We start from the raw sequence: 26587 nt of genomic DNA on the forward strand, positions 1-26587 counted from the left end.
GTACAGATACTGCCTGACCTGCTGAGTATTTCCATCACTCTCTGTTTTTATTAACTCTGTTTCTCTCTCTGTACAGATACTGCCTGACCTGCTGAGTATTTCCAGCACTCTCTGTTTTTATTAACTCTGTTTCTCTCTCTGTACAGATACTGCCTGACCTGCTGAGTATTTCCATCACTCTCTGTTTTTATTAACTCTGTTTCTCTCTCTGTACAGATACTGCCTGACCTGCTGAGTATTTCCAGCACTCTCTGTTTTTATTAACTGTTTCTCTCTGTACAGATACTGCCTGACCTGCTGAGTATTTCCAGCACTCACTGTTTTTATTAACTCTGTTTCTCTCTCTGTACAGATACTGCCTGACCTGCTGAGTATTTCCAGCACTCTCTGTTTTTATTAACTGTTTCTCTCTGTACAGATACTGCCTGACCTGCTGAGTATTTCCATCACTCACTGTTTTTATTAACTCTGTTTCTCTCTCTGTACAGATACTGCCTGACCTGCTGAGTATTTCCAGCACTCTCTGTTTTTATTAACTGTTTCTCTCTGTACAGATACTGCCTGACCTGCTGAGTATTTCCAGCACTCTCTGTTTTTATTAACTCTGTTTCTCTCTCTGTACAGATACTGCCTGACCTGCTGAGTATTTCCAGCACTCTCTGTTTTTATTAATTCTGTTTCTCTCTCTGTACAGATACTGCCTGACCTGCTGAGTATTTCCAGCACTCTCTGTTTTTATTAACTGTTTCTCTCTGTACAGATACTGCCTGACCTGCTGAGTATTTCCAGCACTCTCTGTTTTTATTAACTCTGTTTCTCTCTGTACAGATACTGCCTGACCTGCTGAGTATTTCCAGCACTCACTGTTTTTATTAACTCTGTTTCTCTCTCTGTGCAGATACTGCCTGACCTGCTGAGTATTTCCATCACTCTCTGTTTTTATTAACACTGTTTCTCTCTGTCCAGATACTGCCTGACCTGCTGAGTATTTCCATCACTCTCTGTTTTTATTAACTCTGTTTCTCTCTGTACAGATACTGCCTGACCTGCTGAGTATTTCCATCACTCACTGTTTTTATTAACTCTGTTTCTCTCTCTGTACAGATACTGCCTGACCTGCTGAGTATTTCCATCACTCTCTGTTTTTATTAACTCTGTTTCTCTCTCTGTACAGATACTGCCTGACCTGCTGAGTATTTCCAGCACTCTCTGTTTTTATTAACTCTGTTTCTCTCTCTGTACAGATACTGCCTGACCTGCTGAGTATTTCCATCACTCTCTGTTTTTATTAACTCTGTTTCTCTCTCTGTACAGATACTGCCTGACCTGCTGAGTATTTCCAGCACTCTCTGTTTTTATTAACTGTTTCTCTCTGTACAGATACTGCCTGACCTGCTGAGTATTTCCAGCACTCACTGTTTTTATTAACTCTGTTTCTCTCTCTGTACAGATACTGCCTGACCTGCTGAGTATTTCCAGCACTCTCTGTTTTTATTAACTGTTTCTCTCTGTACAGATACTGCCTGACCTGCTGAGTATTTCCATCACTCACTGTTTTTATTAACTCTGTTTCTCTCTCTGTACAGATACTGCCTGACCTGCTGAGTATTTCCAGCACTCTCTGTTTTTATTAACTGTTTCTCTCTGTACAGATACTGCCTGACCTGCTGAGTATTTCCAGCACTCTCTGTTTTTATTAACTCTGTTTCTCTCTCTGTACAGATACTGCCTGACCTGCTGAGTATTTCCAGCACTCTCTGTTTTTATTAACTGTTTCTCTCTGTACAGATACTGCCTGACCTGCTGAGTATTTCCATCACTCTCTGTTTTTATTAACTCTGTTTCTCTCTCTGTACAGATACTGCCTGACCTGCTGAGTATTTCCAGCACTCTGTTTTTATTAACTCTGTTTCTCTCTGTACAGATACTGCCTGACCTGCTGAGTATTTCCAGCACTCTCTGTTTTTATTAACTCTGTTTCTCTCTCTGTACAGATACTGCCTGACCTGCTGAGTATTTCCATCACTCTCTGTTTTTATTAACTCTGTTTCTCTCTCTGTACAGATACTGCCTGACCTGCTGAGTATTTCCAGCACTCTCTGTTTTTATTAACTCTGTTTCTCTCTCTGCACAGATACTGCCTGACCTGCTGAGTATTTCCATCACTCTCTGTTTTTATTAACTCTGTTTCTCTCTCTGCACAGATACTGCCTGACCTGCTCAGTATTTCCATCACTCTCTGTTTTTATTAACTCTGTTTCTTTCTCTGTACAGATACTGCCTGACCTGCTGAGTATTTCCATCACTCTCTGTTTTTATTAACTCTGTTTCTCTCTCTGTACAGATACTGCCTGACCTGCTGAGTATTTCCAGCACTCTCTGTTTTTATTAACTCTGTTTCTCTCTCTGCACAGATACTGCCTGACCTGCTGAGTATTTCCATCACTCTCTGTTTTTATTAACTCTGTTTCTCTCTCTGCACAGATACTGCCTGACCTGCTCAGTATTTCCATCACTCTCTGTTTTTATTAACTCTGTTTCTTTCTCTGTACAGATACTGCCTGACCTGCTGAGTATTTCCATCACTCTCTGTTTTTATTAACTTTGTTTCTCTCTCTGTACAGATACTGCCTGACCTGCTGAGTATTTCCATCACTCTCTGTTTTTATTAACTCTGTTTCTCTCTGTACAGATACTGCCTGACCTGCTGAGTATTTCCAGCACTCTCTGTTTTTATTAACTCTGTTTCTCTCTCTGTCCAGATACTGCCTGACCTGCTGAGTATTTCCAGCACTCTCTGTTTTTATTAACTCTGTTTCTCTCTCTGTACAGATACTGCCTGACCTGCTGAGTATTTCCAGCACTCTCTGTTTTTATTAACTCTGTTTCTCTCTCTGTACAGATACTGCCTGACCTGCTGAGTATTTCCAGCACTCTCTGTTTTTATTAACTCTGTTTCTCTCTCTGTACAGATACTGCCTGACCTGCTGAGTATTTCCAGCACTCTCTGTTTTTATTAACTCTGTTTCTCTCTCTGTACAGATACTGCCTGACCTGCTGAGTATTTCCAGCACTCTCTGTTTTTATTAACTCTGTTTCTCTCTCTGTACAGATACTGCCTGACCTGCTGAGTATTTCCAGCACTCTGTTTTTATTAACTCTGTTTCTCTCTGTACAGATACTGCCTGACCTGCTGAGTATTTCCAGCACTCTCTGTTTTTATTAACTCTGTTTCTCTCTCTGTACAGATACTGCCTGACCTGCTGAGTATTTCCATCACTCTCTGTTTTTATTAACTCTGTTTCTCTCTCTGTACAGATACTGCCTGACCTGCTGAGTATTTCCATCACTCTCTGTTTTTATTAACTCTGTTTCTCTCTCTGCACAGATACTGCCTGACCTGCTCAGTATTTCCATCACTCTCTGTTTTTATTAACTCTGTTTCTTTCTCTGTACAGATACTGCCTGACCTGCTGAGTATTTCCATCACTCTCTGTTTTTATTAACTTTGTTTCTCTCTCTGTACAGATACTGCCTGACCTGCTGAGTATTTCCATCACTCTCTGTTTTTATTAACTCTGTTTCTCTCTCTGTACAGATACTGCCTGACCTGCTGAGTATTTCCATCACTCTCTGTTTTTATTAACTCTGTTTCTCTCTGTACAGATACTGCCTGACCTGCTGAGTATTTCCATCACTCTCTGTTTTTATTAACTCTGTTTCTCTCTCTGTACAGATACTGCCTGACCTGCTGAGTATTTCCATCACTCTCTGTTTTTATTAACTCTGTTTCTCTCTCTGTCCAGATACTGCCTGACCTGCTGAGTATTTCCAGCACTCTCTGTTTTTATTAACTCTGTTTCTCTCTCTGTACAGATACTGCCTGACCTGCTGAGTATTTCCAGCACTCTCTGTTTTTATTAACTCTGTTTCTCTCTGTACAGACACTGCCTGACCTGCTGAGTATTTCCAGCACTCTCTGTTTTTATTAACTCTGTTTCTCTCTCTGTACAGATACTGCCTGACCTGCTGAGTATTTCCATCACTCACTGTTTTTATTAACTTTGTTTCTCTCTCTGTACAGATACTGCCTGACCTGCTGAGTATTTCCAGCACTTGCTGTCTGTAGTTCTTGCCATCTCTTGTTCGGTTACACTTACCCTTCACTTCCTGCTGTCTGTTGTGACCTCTGCGAGTGACTGTCTGAGAGTGTGGCCAGGACAAAGGTCACATCGAGGACTGCATCCTGCAGGCTGAAGATGGCAGGGCTGTGGAATGGCAGAAGATGTTTCAAAATGACCACTCGGCGGTAATCTGACCCCGACCGCAGCCTGGTGAGGAGGGGACGGGACCGGGGGGGGGGGGGGGGGGGGGAGGGGAGGGTGAGGAGGAGATAGGGACGGCGGGGGGACGCGGGAGGAGATGGGGACGGGGGAGGAGATGGGGACGGGGGAGGCGATGGGGACGGGGGGGGGGGGGGGGGGAGAGGAGATGGGGACGGGGGAGGAGATGGGGACAGGCGGGGGGTGGGGGGAGGAGGACGGGGGGGGGGAGGAGGACGGGGGGGGGGGAGGAGGACGGGGGGGGGGGAGGAGGACGGGGGGGGGGGAGGAGGAGGACGGGGGGGGGGTGAGGAGGAGGAGGACGGGGGGGGGGTGAGGAGGAGGAGGACGGGGGGGGGGTGAGGAGGAGGAGGACGGGGGGGGGGGTGAGGAGGAGGAGGACGGGGGGGGGGTGAGGAGGAGGAGGACGGGGGGGGGTGAGGAGGAGGAGGACGGGGGGGGGGTGAGGAGGAGGAGGACGGGGGGGGGGTGAGGAGGAGGAGGACGGGGGGGGGTGAGGAGGAGGAGGACGGGGGGGGGGTGAGGAGGAGGAGGGCGGGGGGGGGGTGAGGAGGAGGAGGACGGGGGGGGGGGTGAGGAGGAGGAGGACGGGGGGGGGGGGGTGAGGAGGAGGAGGACGGGGGGGGGGGAGGAGGAGGAGGACGGGGGGGGGGAGGAGGAGGAGGACGGGGGGGGGGAGGAGGAGGAGGACGGGGGGGGGGAGGAGGAGGAGGACGGGGGGGGGAGGAGGAGGAGGACGGGGTGGGGGGGGGGGGAGAGAGGCGGGGACGGGAGAGGAGATGGGGACAGGCGGGGGGTGGGGGGAGGAGGACGGGGGGGGGGTGAGGAGGAGGAGGACGGGGGGGGGGAGGAGGAGGAGGACGGGGGGGGGAGGAGGAGGAGGACGGGGGGGGGAGGAGGAGGAGGACGGGGGGGGGGGAGGAGGAGGAGGACGGGGGGGGGGGGGAGGAGGAGGAGGACGGGGGGGGGGGGAGGTGGGGATGGTGGGACGGGGGTGGTGATAGAGTTGGGGTGAGGGGGAGATGGGGTGGGGGAGAAGACGGGGTGGGGGGGGGGGGTGTGCAAGTGAGACGGGGGTGGGGGGCAGGGGTGTGGGAGGTGGAGACAGGTGCAGGGGAGACGGATGCGACCATCAAGGCGGGCGGTACCCAGAACCGAGGATGAGGATTGGGACGTGCGCCCCAGGGCGCTGAGCTCACCTGCCTGGGCCCTCGAAATGCACAGTGAGTGGCAGACCCGAGGCCTCCGCAAATCCCAACAGGCCCTTCAACGCGAGGAGGGGGGCGGTGGGGGGGAGAAAAAGAGGAAAAGGTTAGAACTCCAAAACCTCCAGCGCCCATTCGACACGTCTCAATGAGGCCGCACAACATCTCGCCCTCCCTCTGACCATTCCCCTCATTCAACCCCTTCCTCACCCTTAGCTCCTTCAGACAAAACGTAATCTCCGACTCCTCCTTCACACAGAACTCATCAAACTCAGCTGGAGTCAGAACCATCTCCGTCAACATCATCTTCCTGGGATCTGCCAATGAGCAGAGAAAAAGGTTACTCCATCATTCCGAGAGATTCCCTTAACCCACAGGACACTGTCCCAGTGACACCACTCTCAGTGACCAGCCCTGAATAAACAGTGACTCTGTACAGTTACACAGTGAGTGACCCTTACCCTGCTGAATAAACAGTGACTCTGTACAGTTACACAGTGAGTGACCCTTACCCTGCTGAAGAAACAGTGACTCTGTACAGTTACACAGTGAGTGATCCTTACCCTGCTGAATAAACAGTGTCTCTGTACAGTTACACAGTGAGTGACCATTACCCTGCTGAATAAACAGTGACTCTGTACAGTTACACAGTGAGTGATCCTCACCCTGAATAAACAGTGTCTCTGTACAGTTACACAGTGAGTGATCCTGACCCTGCTGAATAAACAGTGACTCTGTACAGTTACACAGTGAGTGATCCTCACCCTGAATAAACAGTGTCTCTGTACAGTTACACAGTGAGTGACCCTTACCCTGCTGAATAAACAGTGACTCTGTACAGTTACACAGTGAGTGACCCTTACCCTGCTGAATAAACAGTGACTCTGTACAGTTACAGTGAGTGATCCTCACCCTGAATAAACAGTGTCTCTGTACAGTTACACAGTGAGTGACCCTTACCCTGCTGAATAAACAGTGACTCTGTACAGTTACACAGTGAGTGATCCTCACCCTGAATAAACAGTGTCTCTGTACAGTTACACAGTGAGTGATCCTGACCCTGCTGAATAAACAGTGACTCTGTACAGTTACACAGTGAGTGATCCTCACCCTGAATAAACAGTGTCTCTGTACAGTTACACAGTGAGTGACCCTTACCCTGCTGAATAAACAGTGACTCTGTACAGTTACACAGTGAGTGACCCTTACCCTGCTGAATAAACAGTGACTCTGTACAGTTACACAGTGAGTGATCCTCACCCTGAATAAACAGTGTCTCTGTACAGTTACACAGTGAGTGACCCTTACCCTGCTGAATAAACAGTGACTCTGTACAGTTACACAGTGAGTGACCCTTACCCTGCTGAATAAACAGTGACTCTGTACAGTTACACAGTGAGTGATCCTTACCCTGCTGAATAAACAGTGTCTCTGTACAGTTACACAGTGAGTGACCATTACCCTGCTGAATAAACAGTGACTCTGTACAGTTACACAGTGAGTGATCCTCACCCTGAATAAACAGTGTCTCTGTACAGTTACACAGTGAGTGATCCTTACCCTGCTGAATAAACAGTGACTCTGTACAGTTACTCAGTGAGTGATCCTTACCCTGAATAAACAGTGACTCTGTACAGTTACACAGTGAGTGATCCTTACCCTGCTGAATAAACAGTGACTCTGTACAGTTACACAGTGAGTGATCCTCACCCTGAATAAACAGTGTCTCTGTACAGTTACACAGTGAGTGATCCTGACCCTGCTGAATAAACAGTGACTCTGTACAGTTACACAGTGAGTGATCCTGACCCTGCTGAATAAACAGTGACTCTGTACAGTTACTCAGTGAGTGATCCTTACCCTGAATAAACAGTGACTCTGTACAGTTACACAGTGAGTGATCCTTACCCTGCTGAATAAACAGTGACTCTGTACAGTTACACAGTGAGTGATCCTCACCCTGAATAAACAGTGTCTCTGTACAGTTACACAGTGAGTGATCCTGACCCTGCTGAATAAACAGTGACTCTGTACAGTTACACAGTGAGTGACCCTTACCCTGCTGAATAAACAGTGACTCTGTACAGTTACACAGTGAGTGATCCTTACCCTGCTGAATAAACAGTGTCTCTGTACAGTTACACAGTGAGTGACCATTACCCTGCTGAATAAACAGTGACTCTGTACAGTTACACAGTGAGTGATCCTTACCCTGCTGAAGAAACAGTGACTCTGTACAGTTACACAGTGAGTGATCCTTACCCTGCTGAATAAACAGTGTCTCTGTACAGTTACACAGTGAGTGATCCTGACCCTGCTGAATAAACAGTGACTCTGTACAGTTACACAGTGAGTGATCCTTACCCTGCTGAAGAAACAGTGACTCTGTACAGTTACACAGTGAGTGATCCTTACCCTGCTGAATAAACAGTGACTCTGTACAGTTACACAGTGAGTGATCCTTACCCTGCTGAATAAACAGTGACTCTGTACAGTTACACAGTGAGTGATCCTCACCCTGAATAAACAGTGTCTCTGTACAGTTACACAGTGAGTGATCCTGACCCTGCTGAATAAACAGTGACTCTGTACAGTTACACAGTGAGTGATCCTTACCCTGCTGAATAAACAGTGACTCTGTACAGTTACTCAGTGAGTGATCCTTACCCTGCTGAATAAACAGTGACTCTGTACAGTTACTCAGTGAGTGATCCTTACCCTGAATAAACAGTGACTCTGTACAGTTACACAGTGAGTGATCCTTACCCTGCTGAATAAAGTGACACTGTACAGTTACTCAGTGAGTGATCCTTACCCTGAATAAACAGTGTCTCTGCACAGTTACACAGTGAGTGATTCTCACCCTGAATAAACAGTGTCTCTGTACAGTTACACAGTGAGTGATCCTCACCCTGAATAAACAGTGTCTCTGTACAGTTACACAGTGAGTGACCCTCACCCTGAATAAACAGTGTCTCTGTACAGTTACACAGTGAGTGATCCTCACCCTGAATAAACAGTGTCTCTGTACAGTTACACAGTGAGTGACCCTCACCCTGAATAAACAGTGTCTCTGTACAGTTACACAGTGAGTGATCCTCACCCTGAATAAACAGTGTCTCTGTACAGTTACACAGTGAGTGACCCTCACCCTGAATAAACAGTGTCTCTGTACAGTTACACAGTGAGTGATCCTCACCCTGAATAAACAGTGTCTCTGTACAGTTACACAGTGAGTGACCCTCACCCTGAATAAACAGTGTCTCTGTACAGTTACACAGTGAGTGATCCTCACCCTGAATAAACAGTGACTCTGTACAGTTACACAGTGAGTGATCCTCACACTGAATAAACAGTGTCTCTGTACAGTTACACAGTGAGTGATCCTCACCCTGAATAAACAGTGTCTCTGTACAGTTACACAGTGAGTGATCCTCACCCTGAATAAACAGTGACTCTGTACAGTTACACAGTGAGTGATCCTTACCCTGAATAAACAGTGACTCTGTACAGTTACACAGTGAGTGATCCTCACCCTGAATAAACAGTGACTCTGTACAGTTACACAGTGAGTGAACCTTACCCTGAATAAACAGTGACTCTGTACAGTTACACAGTGAGTGATCCTCACCCTGAATAAACAGTGACTCTGTACAGTTACACAGTGAGTGATCCTGACCCTGCTGAATAAACAGTGACTCTGTACAGTTACACAGTGAGTGATCCTCACCCTGCTGAATAAACAGTGACTCTGTACAGTTACAGTGAGTGATCCTCACCCTGAATAAACAGTGACTCTGTACAGTTACACAGTGAGTGACCCACACCCTGAATAAACAGTGACTCTGTACAGTTACACAGTGAGTGATCCTCACCCTGAATAAACAGTGTCTCTGTACAGTTACACAGTGAGTGATCCTCACCCTGAATAGACAGTGATTCTGTACAGTTACTCAGTGAGTGATCCTTACCCTGAATAAACAGTGACTCTGTACAGTTACACAGTGAGTGATCCTCACCCTGAATAAACAGTGTCTCTGTACAGTTACACAGTGAGTGATCCTCACCCTGAATAAACAGTGACTCTGTACAGTTACACAGTGAGTGACCCTCACCCTGAATAAACAGTGACTCTGTACAGTTACACAGTGAGTGACCATTACCCTGCTGAATAAACAGTGACTCTGTACAGTTACACAGTGAGTGACCATTACCCTGCTGAATAAACAGTGACTCTGTACAGTTACACAGTGAGTGACCATTACCCTGCTGAATAAACAGTGACTCTGTACAGTTACTCAGTGAGTGATCCTTACCCTGAATAAACAGTGACTCTGTACAGTTACACAGTGAGTGATCCTCACCCTGCTGAATAAACAGTGACTCTGTACAGTTACACAGTGAGTGACCATTACCCTGCTGAATAAACAGTGACTCTGTACAGTTACACAGTGAGTGATCCTCACCCTGCTGAATAAACAGTGACTCTGTACAGTTACACAGTGAGTGACCATTACCCTGCTGAATAAACAGTGACTCTGTACAGTTACACAGTGAGTGACCATTACCCTGCTGAATAAACAGTGACTCTGTACAGTTACACAGTGAGTGACCATTACCCTGCTGAATAAACAGTGACTCTGTACAGTTACTCAGTGAGTGATCCTTACCCTGCTGAATAAACAGTGACTCTGTGCAGTTACACAGTGAGTGATCCTCACCCTGAATAAACAGTGACTCTGTACAGTTACAGTGAGTGATCCTTACCCTGCTGAATAAACAGTGACTCTGTACAGTTACTCAGTGAGTGATCCTTACCCCGAATAAACAGTGACTCTGTACAGTTACACAGTGAGTGACCATTACCCTGCTGAATAAACAGTGACTCTGTACAGTTACTCAGTGAATGACCCTTACCCTGAATAAACAGTGACTCTGTACAGTTACACAGTGAGTGACCATTACCCTGCTGAATAAACAGTGACTCTGGACAGTTACTCAGTGAATGACCCTTACCCTGAATAAACAGTGACTCTGTACAGTTACTCAGTGAATGACCCTTACCCTGAATAAACAGTGACTCTGTACAGTTACACAGTGAGTGACCATTACCCTGCTGAATAAACAGTGACTCTGTACAGTTACACAGTGAGTGACCATTACCCTGCTGAATAAACAGTGACTCTGGACAGTTACACAGTGAGTGATCCTTATCCTGCTGAATAAACAGTGACTCTGTACAGGTACACCGTGAGTGATCCTTACCCTGAATAAACAGTGTCTCTGTACAGTTACACAGTGAGTGATCCTCACCCTGAATAAACAGTGACTCTGTACAGTTACACAGTGAGTGATCCTTACCCTGCTGAATAAACAGTGACTCTGTACAGTTACTCAGTGAGTGATCCTCACCCTGAATAAACAGTGACTCTGTACAGTTACACAGTGAGTGATCCTCACCCTGAATAAACAGTGACTCTGTACAGTTACACAGTGAGTGATCCTTACCCTGCTGAATAAACAGTGACTCTGTACAGTTACACAGTGAGTGATCCTTACCCTGCTGAATAAACAGTGACTCTGTACAGTTACACAGTGAGTGATCCTCACCCTGAATAAACAGTGTCTCTGTACAGTTACACAGTGAGTGATCCTCACCCTGAATAAACAGTGTCTCTGTACAGTTACACAGTGAGTGACCCTCGCCCTGAATAAACAGTGTCTCTGTACAGTTACACAGTGAGTGATCCTCACCCTGAATAAACAGTGTCTCTGTACAGTTACACAGTGAGTGACCCTTACCCTGCTGAATAAACAGTGACTCTGTACAGTTACACAGTGAGTGATCCTCACCCTGAATAAACAGTGACTCTGTACAGTTACACAGTGAGTGATCCTCACCCTGAATAAACAGTGTCTCTGTACAGTTACACAGTGAGTGACCCTTACCCTGCTGAATAAACAGTGACTCTGTACAGTTACACAGTGAGTGATCCTCACCCTGAATAAACAGTGACTCTGTACAGTTACACAGTGAGTGATCCTCACCCTGAATAAACAGTGTCTCTGTACAGTTACACAGTGAGTGATCCTCACCCTGAATAAACAGTGTCTCTGTACAGTTACACAGTGAGAGATCCTCACCCTGAATAAACAGTGACTCTGTACAGTTACACAGTGAGTGATCCTCACCCTGAATAAACAGTGTCTCTGTACAGTTACACAGTGAGTGATCCTCACCCTGAATAAACAGTGTCTCTGTCCAGTTACAGTGAGTGATCCTCACCCTGAATAAACAGTGACTGTACAGTTACAGTGAGTGATCCTCACCCTGAATAAACAGTGACTGTACAGTTACAGTGAGTGATCCTCACCCTGAATAAACAGTGACTCTGTACAGTTACACAGTGAGTGATCCTCACCCTGCTGAATAAACAGTGTCTCTGTACAGTTACACAGAGAGTGATCCTTACCCTGCTGAATAAACAGTGTCTCTGTCCAGTTTCACAGAGAGTGATCCTTACCCTGCTGAATAAACAGTGTCTCTGTACAGTTACAGTGAGTGATCTTCACCCTGAATAAACAGTGACTCTGTACAGTTACAGTGAGTGATCCTCACCCTGAGTAAACAGTGACTCTGTACAGTTACACAGTGAGTGACCATTACCCTGCTGAATAAACAGTGACTCTGTACAGTTACACAGTGAGTGACCCTCACCCTGAATAAACAGTGACTCTGTACTGTTACACAGTGAGTGATCTTCACCCTGAATAAACAGTGACTCTATACAGTTACACAGTGAGTGATCCTCACCCTGAATAAACAGTGTCTCTGTCCAGTTACACAGTGAGTGATCCTCACCCTGAATAAACAGTGACTCTGCACAGTTACACAGTGAGTGATCCTCACCCTGAATAAACAGTGACTCTGTACAGTTCCACAGTGAGTGATCCTTACCCTGAATAAACAGTGACTCTGTACAGTTACACAGTGAGTGATCCTCACCCTGAATTAACAGTGACTCTGTACAGTTACACAGTGAGTGACCTCACCCTGAATAAACAGTGACTCTGTACAGTTACAGTGAGTGATCCTCACCCTGAATAAACAGTGACTCTATACAGTTACACAGTGAGTGATCCTCACCCTGAATAAACAGTGTCTCTGTACAGTTACACAGTGAGTGATCCTCACCCTGAATAAACAGTGACTCTGTACAGTTACACAGTGAGTGATCCTCACCCTGAATAAACAGTGATTCTGTACAGTTACACAGTGAGTGATCCTTACCCTGAATAAACAGTGACTCTATACAGTTACACAGTGAGTGACCCTCACCCTGAATAAACAGTGTCGCTGTACAGTTCCAGTGAGTGACCCTCACCCTGAATAAACAGTGACTCTGTACAGTTACACAGTGAGTGATCCTCACCCTGAATAAACAGTGACTCTGTATAGTTACACAGTGAGTGATCCTCACCCTGAATAAACAGTGACTCTGTACAGTTACACAGTGAGTGACCCTCACCCTGAATAAACAGCGACTCTGTACAGTTGCACAGTGAGTGAACCTCACCCTGAATAAACAGTGACTCTGTACAGTTACACAGTGAGTGATCCTCACCCTGAATAAACAGTGTCTCTGTACAGTTACACAGTGAGTGATCCTCACCCTGAATAAACAGTGACTCTGTACAGTTACAGTGAGTGACCCTCACCCTGAATAAACAGTGTCTCTGTACAGTTACACAGTGAGTGATCCTCACCCTGAATAAACAGTGACTCTGTACAGTTACACAGTGAGTGATCCTTACCCTGAATAAACAGTGACTCTGTACAGTTACACAGTGAGTGATCCTCACCCTGAATAAACAGTGACTCTGTACAGTTACACAGTGAGTGAACCTTACCCTGAATAAACAGTGACTCTGTACAGTTACACAGTGAGTGATCCTCACCCTGAATAAACAGTGACTCTGTACAGTTACACAGTGAGTGATCCTGACCCTGCTGAATAAACAGTGACTCTGTACAGTTACACAGTGAGTGATCCTCACCCTGCTGAATAAACAGTGACTCTGTACAGTTACAGTGAGTGATCCTCACCCTGAATAAACAGTGACTCTGTACAGTTACACAGTGAGTGACCCACACCCTGAATAAACAGTGACTCTGTACAGTTACACAGTGAGTGATCCTCACCCTGAATAAACAGTGTCTCTGTACAGTTACACAGTGAGTGATCCTCACCCTGAATAGACAGTGATTCTGTACAGTTACTCAGTGAGTGATCCTTACCCTGAATAAACAGTGACTCTGTACAGTTACACAGTGAGTGATCCTCACCCTGAATAAACAGTGTCTCTGTACAGTTACACAGTGAGTGATCCTCACCCTGAATAAACAGTGACTCTGTACAGTTACACAGTGAGTGACCCTCACCCTGAATAAACAGTGACTCTGTACAGTTACACAGTGAGTGACCATTACCCTGCTGAATAAACAGTGACTCTGTACAGTTACACAGTGAGTGACCATTACCCTGCTGAATAAACAGTGACTCTGTACAGTTACACAGTGAGTGACCATTACCCTGCTGAATAAACAGTGACTCTGTACAGTTACTCAGTGAGTGATCCTTACCCTGAATAAACAGTGACTCTGTACAGTTACACAGTGAGTGATCCTCACCCTGCTGAATAAACAGTGACTCTGTACAGTTACACAGTGAGTGACCATTACCCTGCTGAATAAACAGTGACTCTGTACAGTTACACAGTGAGTGATCCTCACCCTGCTGAATAAACAGTGACTCTGTACAGTTACACAGTGAGTGACCATTACCCTGCTGAATAAACAGTGACTCTGTACAGTTACACAGTGAGTGACCATTACCCTGCTGAATAAACAGTGACTCTGTACAGTTACACAGTGAGTGACCACTACCCTGCTGAATAAACAGTGACTCTGTACAGTTACTCAGTGAGTGATCCTTACCCTGCTGAATAAACAGTGACTCTGTGCAGTTACACAGTGAGTGATCCTCACCCTGAATAAACAGTGACTCTGTACAGTTACAGTGAGTGATCCTTACCCTGCTGAATAAACAGTGACTCTGTACAGTTACTCAGTGAGTGATCCTTACCCCGAATAAACAGTGACTCTGTACAGTTACACAGTGAGTGACCATTACCCTGCTGAATAAACAGTGACTCTGTACAGTTACTCAGTGAATGACCCTTACCCTGAATAAACAGTGACTCTGTACAGTTACACAGTGAGTGACCATTACCCTGCTGAATAAACAGTGACTCTGGACAGTTACTCAGTGAATGACCCTTACCCTGAATAAACAGTGACTCTGTACAGTTACACAGTGAGTGACCATTACCCTGCTGAATAAACAGTGACTCTGTACAGTTACACAGTGAGTGACCATTACCCTGCTGAATAAACAGTGACTCTGGACAGTTACTCAGTGAGTGATCCTTATCCTGCTGAATAAACAGTGACTCTGTACAGTTACACAGTGAGTGATCCTTATCCTGCTGAATAAACAGTGACTCTGTACAGGTACACCGTGAGTGATCCTTACCCTGAATAAACAGTGTCTCTGTACAGTTACACAGTGAGTGATCCTCACCCTGAATAAACAGTGACTCTGTACAGTTACACAGTGAGTGATCCTTACCCTGCTGAATAAACAGTGACTCTGTACAGTTACTCAGTGAGTGATCCTCACCCTGAATAAACAGTGACTCTGTACAGTTACACAGTGAGTGATCCTCACCCTGAATAAACAGTGACTCTGTACAGTTACACAGTGAGTGATCCTTACCCTGCTGAATAAACAGTGACTCTGTACAGTTACACAGTGAGTGATCCTTACCCTGCTGAATAAACAGTGACTCTGTACAGTTACACAGTGAGTGATCCTCACCCTGAATAAACAGTGTCTCTGTACAGTTACACAGTGAGTGATCCTCACCCTGAATAAACAGTGTCTCTGTACAGTTACACAGTGAGTGACCCTCGCCCTGAATAAACAGTGTCTCTGTACAGTTACACAGTGAGTGATCCTCACCCTGAATAAACAGTGTCTCTGTACAGTTACACAGTGAGTGACCCTTACCCTGCTGAATAAACAGTGACTCTGTACAGTTACACAGTGAGTGATCCTCACCCTGAATAAACAGTGACTCTGTACAGTTACACAGTGAGTGATCCTCACCCTGAATAAACAGTGTCTCTGTACAGTTACACAGTGAGTGACCCTTACCCTGCTGAATAAACAGTGACTCTGTACAGTTACACAGTGAGTGATCCTCACCCTGAATAAACAGTGACTCTGTACAGTTACACAGTGAGTGATCCTCACCCTGAATAAACAGTGTCTCTGTACAGTTACACAGTGAGTGATCCTCACCCTGAATAAACAGTGTCTCTGTACAGTTACACAGTGAGAGATCCTCACCCTGAATAAACAGTGACTCTGTACAGTTACACAGTGAGTGATCCTCACCCTGAATAAACAGTGTCTCTGTACAGTTACACAGTGAGTGATCCTCACCCTGAATAAACAGTGTCTCTGTCCAGTTACAGTGAGTGATCCTCACCCTGAATAAACAGTGACTGTACAGTTACAGTGAGTGATCCTCACCCTGAATAAACAGTGACTGTACAGTTACAGTGAGTGATCCTCACCCTGAATAAACAGTGACTCTGTACAGTTACACAGTGAGTGATCCTCACCCTGCTGAATAAACAGTGTCTCTGTACAGTTACACAGAGAGTGATCCTTACCCTGCTGAATAAACAGTGTCTCTGTCCAGTTTCACAGAGAGTGATCCTTACCCTGCTGAATAAACAGTGTCTCTGTACAGTTACAGTGAGTGATCTTCACCCTGAATAAACAGTGACTCTGTACAGTTACAGTGAGTGATCCTCACCCTGAGTAAACAGTGACTCTGTACAGTTACACAGTGAGTGACCATTACCCTGCTGAATAAACAGTGACTCTGTACAGTTACACAGTGAGTGACCCTCACCCTGAATAAACAGTGACTCTGTACTGTTACACAGTGAGTGATCTTCACCCTGAATAAACAGTGACTCTATACAGTTACACAGTGAGTGATCCTCACCCTGAATAAACAGTGTCTCTGTCCAGTTACACAGTGAGTGATCCTCACCCTGAATAAACAGTGACTCTGCACAGTTACACAGTGAGTGATCCTCACCCTGAATAAACAGTGACTCTGTACAGTTCCACAGTGAGTGATCCTTACCCTGAATAAACAGTGACTCTGTACAGTTACACAGTGAGTGATCCTCACCCTGAATTAACAGTGACTCTGTACAGTTACAGTGAGTGATCCTCACCCTGAATAAACAGTGACTCTATACAGTTACACAGTGAGTGATCCTCACCCTGAATAAACAGTGTCTCTGTACAGTTACACAGTGAGTGATCCTCACCCTGAATAAACAGTGACTCTGTACAGTTACACAGTGAGTGATCCTCACCCTGAATAAACAGTGATTCTGTACAGTTACACAGTGAGTGATCCTTACCCTGAATAAACAGTGACTCTATACAGTTACACAGTGAGTGACCCTCACCCTGAATAAACAGTGTCGCTGTACAGTTCCAGTGAGTGACCCTCACCCAGAATAAACAGTGACTCTGTACAGTTACACAGTGAGTGATCCTCACCCTGAATAAACAGTGTCGCTGTACAGTTCCAGTGAGTGACCCTCACCCAGAATAAACATTGACTCTGTACAGTTACACAGTGAGTGACCCTCACCCTGAATAAACAGTGACTCTGTACAGTTACACAGTGAGTGATCCTCACCCTGAATAAACAGTGACTCTGTATAGTTACACAGTGAGTGATCCTCACCCTGAATAAACAGTGACTCTGTACAGTTACACAGTGAGTGACCCTCACCCTGAATAAACAGCGACTCTGTACAGTTGCACAGTGAGTGAACCTCACCCTGAATAAACAGTGACTCTGTACAGTTACACAGTGAGTGATCCTCACCCTGAATAAACAGTGTCTCTGTACAGTTACACAGTGAGTGATCCTCACCCTGAATAAACAGTGACTCTGTACAGTTACAGTGAGTGACCCTCACCCTGAATAAACAGTGTCTCTGTACAGTTACACAGTGAGTGATCCTCACCCTGAATAAACAGTGTCTCTGTACAGTTACACAGTGAGTGATCCTCACCCTGAATAAACAGTGACTCTGTACAGTTACACAGTGAGTGATCCTCACCCTGAATAAACAGTGTCTCTGTACAGTTACACAGTGAGTGATCCTTACCCTGAATAAACAGTGACTCTGTACAGTTACACAGTGAGTGATCCTCACCCTGAATAAACAGTGACTCTGTACAGTTACACAGTGAGTGATCCTTACCCTGAATAAACAGTGACTCTGTACAGTTACACAGTGAGTGATCCTCACCCTGAATAAACAGTGACTCTGTACAGTTACACAGTGAGTGATCCTCACCCTGAATAAACAGTGACTCTGTACAGTTACACAGTGAGTGATCCTCACCCTGAATAAACAGTGACTCTGTACAGTTACACAGTGAGTGATCCTCACCCTGAATAAACAGTGACTCTGTACAGTTACACAGTGAGTGATCCTTACCCTGAATAAACAGTGACTCTGTACAGTTACAGTGAGTGACCCTCACCCTAAATAAACAGTGACTCTGTACAGTTACACAGTGAGTGATCCTCACCCTGAATAAACAGTGTCGCTGTACAGTTCCAGTGAGTGACCCTCACCCTGAATAAACAGTGACTCTGTACAGTTACACAGTGAGTGATCCTCACCCTGAATAAACAGTGACTCTGTACAGTTACACAGTGAGTGATCCGTACCCTGCTGAATAAACAGTGACTCTGTACAGTTACACAGTGAGCACATGGGATTGGGGGTAGTGTATTGCGATGGACAGTAAATTGGTTGGCAGACAGGAAACAAAGAGTAGGAATAAATGGGTCTTTTTCCGAATGGCAGGCAGTGACTAGTGGGGTACCACAGGGATCGGTGCTAGGACCCCAGCTATTCACAACATATATTAATGATTTAGATGAGGGAACTAAATGTAATATCTACAAATTTGCAGATGACACAAAACTGGGTGGGAGGGTGAGTTGTGAGGAGGATGCAGAGAGGCTTCAGGGTGATTTGGACAAGTTGAGTGAGTGGGCTAATGCATGGCAGATGTAGTATAATGTGGATAAATGTGAGGTTATCCACTTTGGTAGCAAAAACAGGAAGGCAGATTATTACCTGATCGGCTATAAACTGAGAGGGGGGAATATGCAGCGAGACCTGGGTGTTCTCGTACACCAGTCGCTGAAGGTAAGCATGCAGGTGCAACAGGCGGTAAAAAAGGCAAATGGTATGTTGGCCTTCATAGTGAGAGGATTCGAGTACAGGAGAAGGGATGTCTTGCTGCAATTATACAGGACCTTGGTGAGGCCACATCTGGAGTATTGTGTGCAGTTTTGGTCTCCTTATCTGAGGAAGGATGTTCTTGCTATAGAGGGAGTGCAGCGAAGGTTTATCAGACTGATTCCTGGGATGGTGGGACTGACGTATGAGGAGAGATTGAGTCGGTTAGGATTATATTCGCTGGAATTCAGAAGAGTGAGGGGGGATCTCATAGAAACCTGTAAAATTCTAACAGGACTTGACAGGGTAGATGCAGGAAGGATGTTCCCGATGGTGGGGGAGTCCAGAACCAGGGGTCATAGTCTAAGGATACAGGGTAAACATTTCAGGACTGAGATGAGGAGAAATTTCTTCACCCAGAGAGTGGTGAGCCTGTGGAATTCGCTACCACAGAAAGCAATTGAGACCAAAATGTTGCATGTTTTCAAGAAGGAGTTAGATATAGCTCTTGGGTCTAAAGGGATCAAAGGATATGGGGGGAAAGTGGGAACAGGTTACTGAGTTGGATGATCAGCCATGATCATAATGAATGACAGAGCAGGCTCGAAGGGCCGAATGGCCTACTCCTGCTCCTCTTGTCTATGTTTCTATGATCCTTACCCTGCTGAATAAACAGTGACTCTGTCCAGTTACACAGTGAGTGTAAGCCCCCAGCGAGTTAACATCCGTAGCACTTAAAGCAGCCAGAAGCACTGCACAAAGAACAGCCAGGCGCTGCGCAAACGACTACTGGCAACATCTATGCAGTGATATTCAGCTGGCCTCTGACACCGGAAACATCAGAGGAATGTATGATGGCATTAAGAGAGCTCTTGGGCCAACCATCAAGAAGATCGCCCCCCCTCAAATCTAAATCAGGGGACACAATCACTGACCAATGCAAACAACTGGACCGCTGGGTGGAACACTACCTAGAACTGTACTCCAGGGAGAATGTTGTCACTGAGACTGCCCTCAATGCAGCCCAGTCTCTGCCAGTCATGGATGAGCTGGACGTGCAGCCAACCAAATCGGAACTCAGTGATGCCATTGATTCTCTAGCCAGCGGAAAAGCCCCTGGGAAGGACAGCATTACCCCTGAAATAATCAAGAGTGCCAAGCCTGCTATACTCTCAGCACTATATGAACTGCTTTGCCTGTGCTGGGACGAGGGAGCAGTACCCCAGGACATGCGCGATGTCAATATCATCACCCTCTATAAAAACAAAGGTGACCGCGATGACTGCAACAACTACCGTGGAATCTCCCTGCTCAGCATAGTGGGGAAAGTCTTTGCTCGAGTCGCTTTAAATAGGCTCCAGAAGCTGGCCGAGCGCGTCTATCCTGAGGCACAGTGTGGCTTTCGTGCAGAGAGATCCACCATTGACATGCTGTTCTCCCTTCGTCAGATACAGGAGAAATGCCGTGAACAACAGATGCTCCTCTACGTTGCTTTCATTGATCTCACCAAAGACTTTGACCTCGTCAGCAGACGTGGTCTCTTCAGGCTACTAGAAAAGATTGGATGTCCACCAAAGCTACTAAGTATCATCACCTCATTCCATGACAATATGAAAGGCACAGCGGCACCTCATCAGACCCCTTTCCTATCCTGAGTGGCATGAAACAGGGCTGTGTTCTCGCACCAACACTGCTTGGGATTTTCTTCTCCCTGCTGCTCTCACATGTGTTCAAGTCTTCAGAAGAAGGAATTTTCCTCCACACAAGATCAGGTGGCAGGTTGTTCAACCTTGCCCGTCTAAGAGCGAAGACCAAAGTACGGAAAGTCCTCATCAGGGAACTCCTCTTTGCTGATGATGCTGCTTTAACATCTCACACTGAAGAGTGTCTGCAGAGTCTCATCGACAGGTTTGCGGCTGCCTGCACCGAATTTGGCCTAACCATCAGCCTCAAGAAAACGAACATCATGGGGCAGGGCGTCAGAAATGCTCCATCCATCAATATCGGCGACCACGCTCTAGAAGTGGTTCAAGAGTTCACCTACCTAGGCTCAACTATCACCAGTAACCTGTCTCTCAATGCAGAAATCAACAAGCACATGGGAAAGGCTTCCACTGCTATGTCCAGACTGGCCAAGAGAGTGTGGGAAAATGGCGCACTGACACGGAACACAAAAGTCCGAGTGTATCAAGCCTGTGTCCTCAGTACCTTGCTCTATGGCAGCGAGGCCTGGACAACGTATGTCAGCCAAGAGTGACATCTCAATTCATTCCATCTTCGCTGCCTCCGGAGAATACTTGGCATCAGGTGGCAGGACCGTATCTCCAACACAGAAGTCCTCGAGGCGGCCAACATCCCCAGCTTATACACACTACTGAGTCAGCGGCGCTTGAGATGGCTTGGCCATGTGAGCCGCATGGAAGATGGCAGGATCCCCAAGGACACATTGTACAGCGAGCTCGCCACTGGTATCAGACCCACCGGCCGTCCATGTCTCCGCTTTAAAGACGTCTGCAAACGCGACATGAAATCCTGTGACGTTGATCACAGGTCGTGGGAGTCAGTTGTCAGCGATCGCCAGAGCTGGCGGGCAGCCATAAAGGCGGGGCTAAAGAGTGGCGAGTCGAAGAGACTTAGCAGTTGGCAGGAAAAAAGACAGAAGCGCAAGGGGAGAGCCAACTGTGCAACAGCCCCGACAAACAAATTTTTCTGCAGCACCTGTGGAAGAGCCTGTCACTCTAGAATTGGCCTTTCTAGCCACTCCAGGTGCTGCTCCACAAACCACCGACCACCTCCAGGCGCTTACCCATTGTCTCTCGAGATAAGGAGGCCAAAGAAGAAGATCCTTACCCTGCTGAATGAACAGTGACTCTGTACAGTTACACAGTGAGTGACCCTTACCCTGCTGAATAAACAGCGACTCTGTACAGTTACACGGTGAGTGACCCTTACCCTGCTGAATAAACAGCGACTCTGTACAGTTACACAGTGAGTGACCCTTACCCTGCTGAATAAACAGCGACTCTGTACAGTTACACAGTGAGTGACCCTTACCCTGCTGAATAAACAGCAACTCTGTACAGTTACACAGTGAGTGACCCTTACCCTGCTGTATAAACAGTGACTCTGTACAGTTACACAGTGAGTGATCCTTACCCTGCTGAATAAACAGTGACTCTGCACAGTTACACAGTGAGCGATCCTTACCCTGCTGAATAAACAGTGACTCTGCACAGTTACACAGTGAGTGATCCTTACCCTGCTGAATAAACAGTGACTCTGCACAGTTACACAGTGAGTGATCCTTACCCTGCTGAATAAACAGTGACTCTGCACAGTTACACAGTGAGTGATCCTTACCCTGCTGAATAAACAGTGACTCTGCACAGTTACACAGTGAGTGATCCTTACCCTGCTGAATAAACAGTGACTCTGTACAGTTACACAGTGAGCGATCCTTATCCTGCTGAATAAACAGTGTCTCTGTACAGTTACACAGTGAGCGATCCTTATCCTGCTGAATAAACAGTGTCTCTGTACAGTTACACAGTGAGCGATCCTTATCCTGCTGAATAAACAGTGTCTCTGTACAGTTACACAGTGAGCGATCCTTATCCTGCTGAATAAACAGTGACTCTGACCTGAATCGGGCTCGATGTAGTTTTTGAGGGTCACTCTCCGAGCCTTGACATCAAGGGTCACTTCTTCGAGGTTCGTGGGAAAGTGGATCACAGTGTCTGTGAGTAACCTAAGGACAGAGATAGGAGCGCCAGTCAATACGGGGAATGAAACACCACAATCTGGCCCCCTCCGTCCCCCCCATTCAGAGGGACAGGACACATCCAACACCGACTATCTGGAACTGGAATCTGGCATCAGGTCCCAGAGCATGAGGGCTCACAAGAGCTGCCATCACTCTACCACGAGCACCCACCTCTCCGAATACTCACTTGGGCTGGGCTCGCAGTGTGTTTGGACAGGTGTCTTTTGTGTAGACGGCCTGGAGTGTCTCGCAGTCTTGGAACGAGAGGTTGTGCGTTTTGGTGATTCCTGAAGGCAGCAGGAAAGCAGACACGATTAAACCTGAGAATCAGTAAGCTTACACACAAAGACAGACGCACACACACAAAGACAGACAGACACACACACACGCGCACACAAAGACAGACAGACTGACACACACACACAAAGACAGACAGACACACACACACGCGCACACAAAGACAGACAGATTGACACACACGCACAAAGACAGACAGACACGCACGCACAAAGACAGACTGACACGCACGCACAAAGACAGACTGACACGCACACGCACAAAGACAGACTGACACACACGCACACACAAAGATAGACAGACACACACGCACACACAAAGATAGACAGACACGCACACACACAAAGACAGACAGACACGCACAAAGACAGACAGACACGCACAAAGACAGACAGACACGCACAAAGACAGACAGACACGCACATGCACAAAGACAGACTGACACACACATGCACAAAGACAGACTGACACACACGCACACACAAAGATAGACAGACACACACGCACACACAAAGATAGACAGACACACACACACACACACAGAGACAGACAGACACGCACACACACAAAGACAGACAGACACGCACAAAGACAGACAGACACGCACAAAGACAGACAGACACGCACATGCACAAAGACAGACTGACACACACATGCACAAAGACAGACTGACACACACATGCACAAAGACAGACAGACGCACACACACAAAGACAGACAGACACGCACACGCACAAAGACAGACTGACACACACATGCACAAAGACAGACTGACACACACATGCACAAAGACAGACTGACACACACATGCACACACAAAGACAGACAGACACACACACAGAGACAGACACGCACACACACAAAGACAGACAGACACGCACAAAGACAGACAGACACGCTCACGCACAAAGACAGACTAACACACACATGCACAAAGACAGACAGACAGACACGCACAAAGACAGACAGACACAAAGACAGACAGACACAAAGACAGACAGACACACAAAGACAGACAGACACACAAAGACAGACAGACACACACACAAAGACAGACAGACTGACACACACACACACACACAAAGACAGACAGACTGACACACACGCACAAAGACAGACAGACTGACGCACAAAGACAGACAGACACGCACACGCACAAAGACACAAACAAACAGACACACACATAGGAACATCGGAGCAGGAGTAGGCCATTCAGCCCATCGAGCCTGCACCACCATTCAATATGATCATGACTGATCATCCACTTCAATGTCTTTTTCCCTACACTGTCCTCCTCATATCCCCTTACATCATTGGTATTTAGATTAGATTAGAGATACAGCACTGAAACAGGCCCTTCGGCCCACCGAGTCTGTGCCGACCATCAACCACCCATTTATACTAATCCCATATTCCTACCAAACATCCCCACCTGTCCCTATATTTCCCTACCACCTACCTATACTAGTGACAATTTATAATGGCCAATTTACCTACCAACCTGCACGTCTTTTGGCTTGTGGGAGGAAACCGGAGCACCCGGAGAAAACCCACGCAGACACAGGGAGAACTTGCAAACTCCACACAGGCAGTACCCAGAATTGAACCCGGGACCCTGGAGCTGTGAGGCTGCAGTGCTAACCACTGCGCCGCCCTAGATTTAGAAATCTGTCAATCTCTGCTTTAAACATACTCAATGACTGAGCTTCCACAGCCCTCTGGAGTAAATAAGTCCAAAGATTCACAACCCTCTGAGTAAAGAAATTTCTCCTCATCTCGGTACTAAGTGGCTTCCCCCTTATTTTGAAATTGTGTCCCCTGGTTCTAGACTCCCCAACCAGGGGGAAACGTCTTAGACAAAGACAGACACACAGACACAAACACAACGACAGACAGACACACACACACAAAGACAGACACACACACACAAAGACAGACAGACACACACAAAGACAGACAGACACACACACACACACAAAGACAGACAGACACACACAGACATAGGAACATAGGAGGAGTAGGCCATTCGGCCCCTCAAGCCTGCTCTGCCATTCAATGCGATCACAGCTGATCTTCTATCTTAACTCCATCGTCACACCCTGTTCCTCAATCCCTCAGTGTCCAAAAATCTCCCTCCCCTCAGTCTGAATCTACTCACTGACTGAACATTCCCAGCTCTCTCCGGGGTAGAGAATTCCAAAGATTCACAACCCTCGGAGTGAAGACATTTCTCCTCATCTCAGTGTGAAATGTCCGAGCCCATATCCTGAGACTGTGTCCCTGTGTTCCAGACTCTCCAGTCCGGGGGGTGGGGATGGGGGGGAAAACAGTCTCTCAGTATCTACCCTGTCAAACCCCTTCAGAATTTTACACATTTCAACGTGATCACCTCCCATTCGTCTAAACTCCAGGGAATATCGGCCCAGTCTACTCAACCTCTCCTCATCAGACACTCCCCTCCTCCCAGGAAGCAGTCGAGTGAACCTTCATTGTCTCCCTCGAGGGCAGGTTTGTGTTTGCACACACAGAGACACAAAGACAGACACAGACAGTCATACGCAGACACTCACAGCGTCGTCTACTCCCCTCCCCTCCTCTGCAGTCCTCCCCCCAACCCCCGCAGTTCTCCCCTCCTCCTCCACCCTCCCCTGTCCTCCCCTCCCCCGCAGTCCTCGCCTCCCCTTCTCCTTCGCCCTCCCCAGTCCTCCCCGCCCCTGCCCTCGCCTCCCCCGCAGTCCACCCCTCCTCCACAGTCCTCACCTCACCTCCCCTCCTCCGCAGTCCTTCAAACTCCTCCTCCTCGGCCCTCCCCAGTCCTCCCCTACCCTGCCCTGACCTCCCCTCCTCCGCAGTCCTCACCTCCCCTCCCCTTCTCCACAGTCCTCACCATATTTACACAGCAGTTGAATGACCAGTTGGTCCCTGCCTCGTCCCAGCACCATCTTGCACCTTTCCACTGTCTTCTCCATGGAGGCCGGGGATTTGAAAACCGCCAGGAGTGACTGCACAGGGTCAGCAGGAGTGGAGAATGGAGGACACATGAAGAGAAAAAAGTGTCAGTCACCTGGGTCTGCGATTCATTCCCCTTTATAATCACAGAGGAGACGCAAGGCAGTGAGGGGGAGAGCACGGGGGAGGGGCCGGGAGACACAGAGCACGGACGAGGGAGCGAGAGGGAGGAGGGGGAGAGGGAGGAGGGGGAGAGGGAGGAGGGGGCGAGAGGGAGGAGGGGGCGAGAGGGAGGAGGGGGCGAGAGGGAGGAGGGGGCGAGAGGGAGGAGGGGGCGAGAGGGAGGAGGGGGCGAGAGGGAGGAGGGGGCGAGAGGGAGGGGGCGAGAGGGAGGGGGCGAGAGGGAGGGGGCGAGAGGGAGGGGGCGAGAGGGAGGGGGCGAGAGGGAGGGGGCGAGAGGGGGAGTGGCAGGGAGCGAGAGGGGGAGTGGCAGGGAGCGAGAGGGGGAGGGGGAGGGAGCGAGAGGGGGAGGGGGCGAGAGGGGGAGGGGGAGGGAGCGAGAGGGGGAGGGGGAGGGAGCGAGAGGGGGAGGGGGAGGGGG

General features: G+C 47.4%; 2 protein-coding genes across 2 annotated transcripts in view; both read right to left on the minus strand.

Moving 5' to 3' along the window:
- Positions 1-26039, minus strand: part of LOC137360204 (cell cycle checkpoint control protein RAD9A-like) — a gene marked incomplete at both ends in the record, with an annotated part of 70033 nt that extends 43994 nt beyond the window's left edge. The window contains 6 exons of the mRNA XM_068025742.1: positions 4161-4268; positions 5543-5607; positions 5759-5865; positions 22619-22725; positions 22928-23027; positions 25925-26039. Coding sequence (XP_067881843.1) covers positions 4161-4268; positions 5543-5607; positions 5759-5865; positions 22619-22725; positions 22928-23027; positions 25925-26039 — 602 coding nt within the window. The remainder of the gene's footprint in view (positions 1-4160; positions 4269-5542; positions 5608-5758; positions 5866-22618; positions 22726-22927; positions 23028-25924) is intronic.
- LOC137360206 (keratin-associated protein 4-11-like) lies at positions 23055-25039 on the minus strand. Its single transcript, XM_068025743.1, has 4 exons — positions 24906-25039; positions 23985-24230; positions 23681-23935; positions 23055-23475 (listed from the first exon to the last, which is right to left on the minus strand). Exons 1-4 carry the CDS (start codon positions 25037-25039, stop codon positions 23055-23057), a joined length of 1056 nt encoding a protein of 351 aa, XP_067881844.1.
- Positions 26040-26587: the final 548 nt, after the last annotated feature.

Source organism: Heterodontus francisci, unplaced genomic scaffold (assembly GCF_036365525.1).
Source record: "Heterodontus francisci isolate sHetFra1 unplaced genomic scaffold, sHetFra1.hap1 HAP1_SCAFFOLD_1438, whole genome shotgun sequence".
NCBI classification, from domain to species: Eukaryota; Metazoa; Chordata; class Chondrichthyes; order Heterodontiformes; family Heterodontidae; genus Heterodontus; species Heterodontus francisci.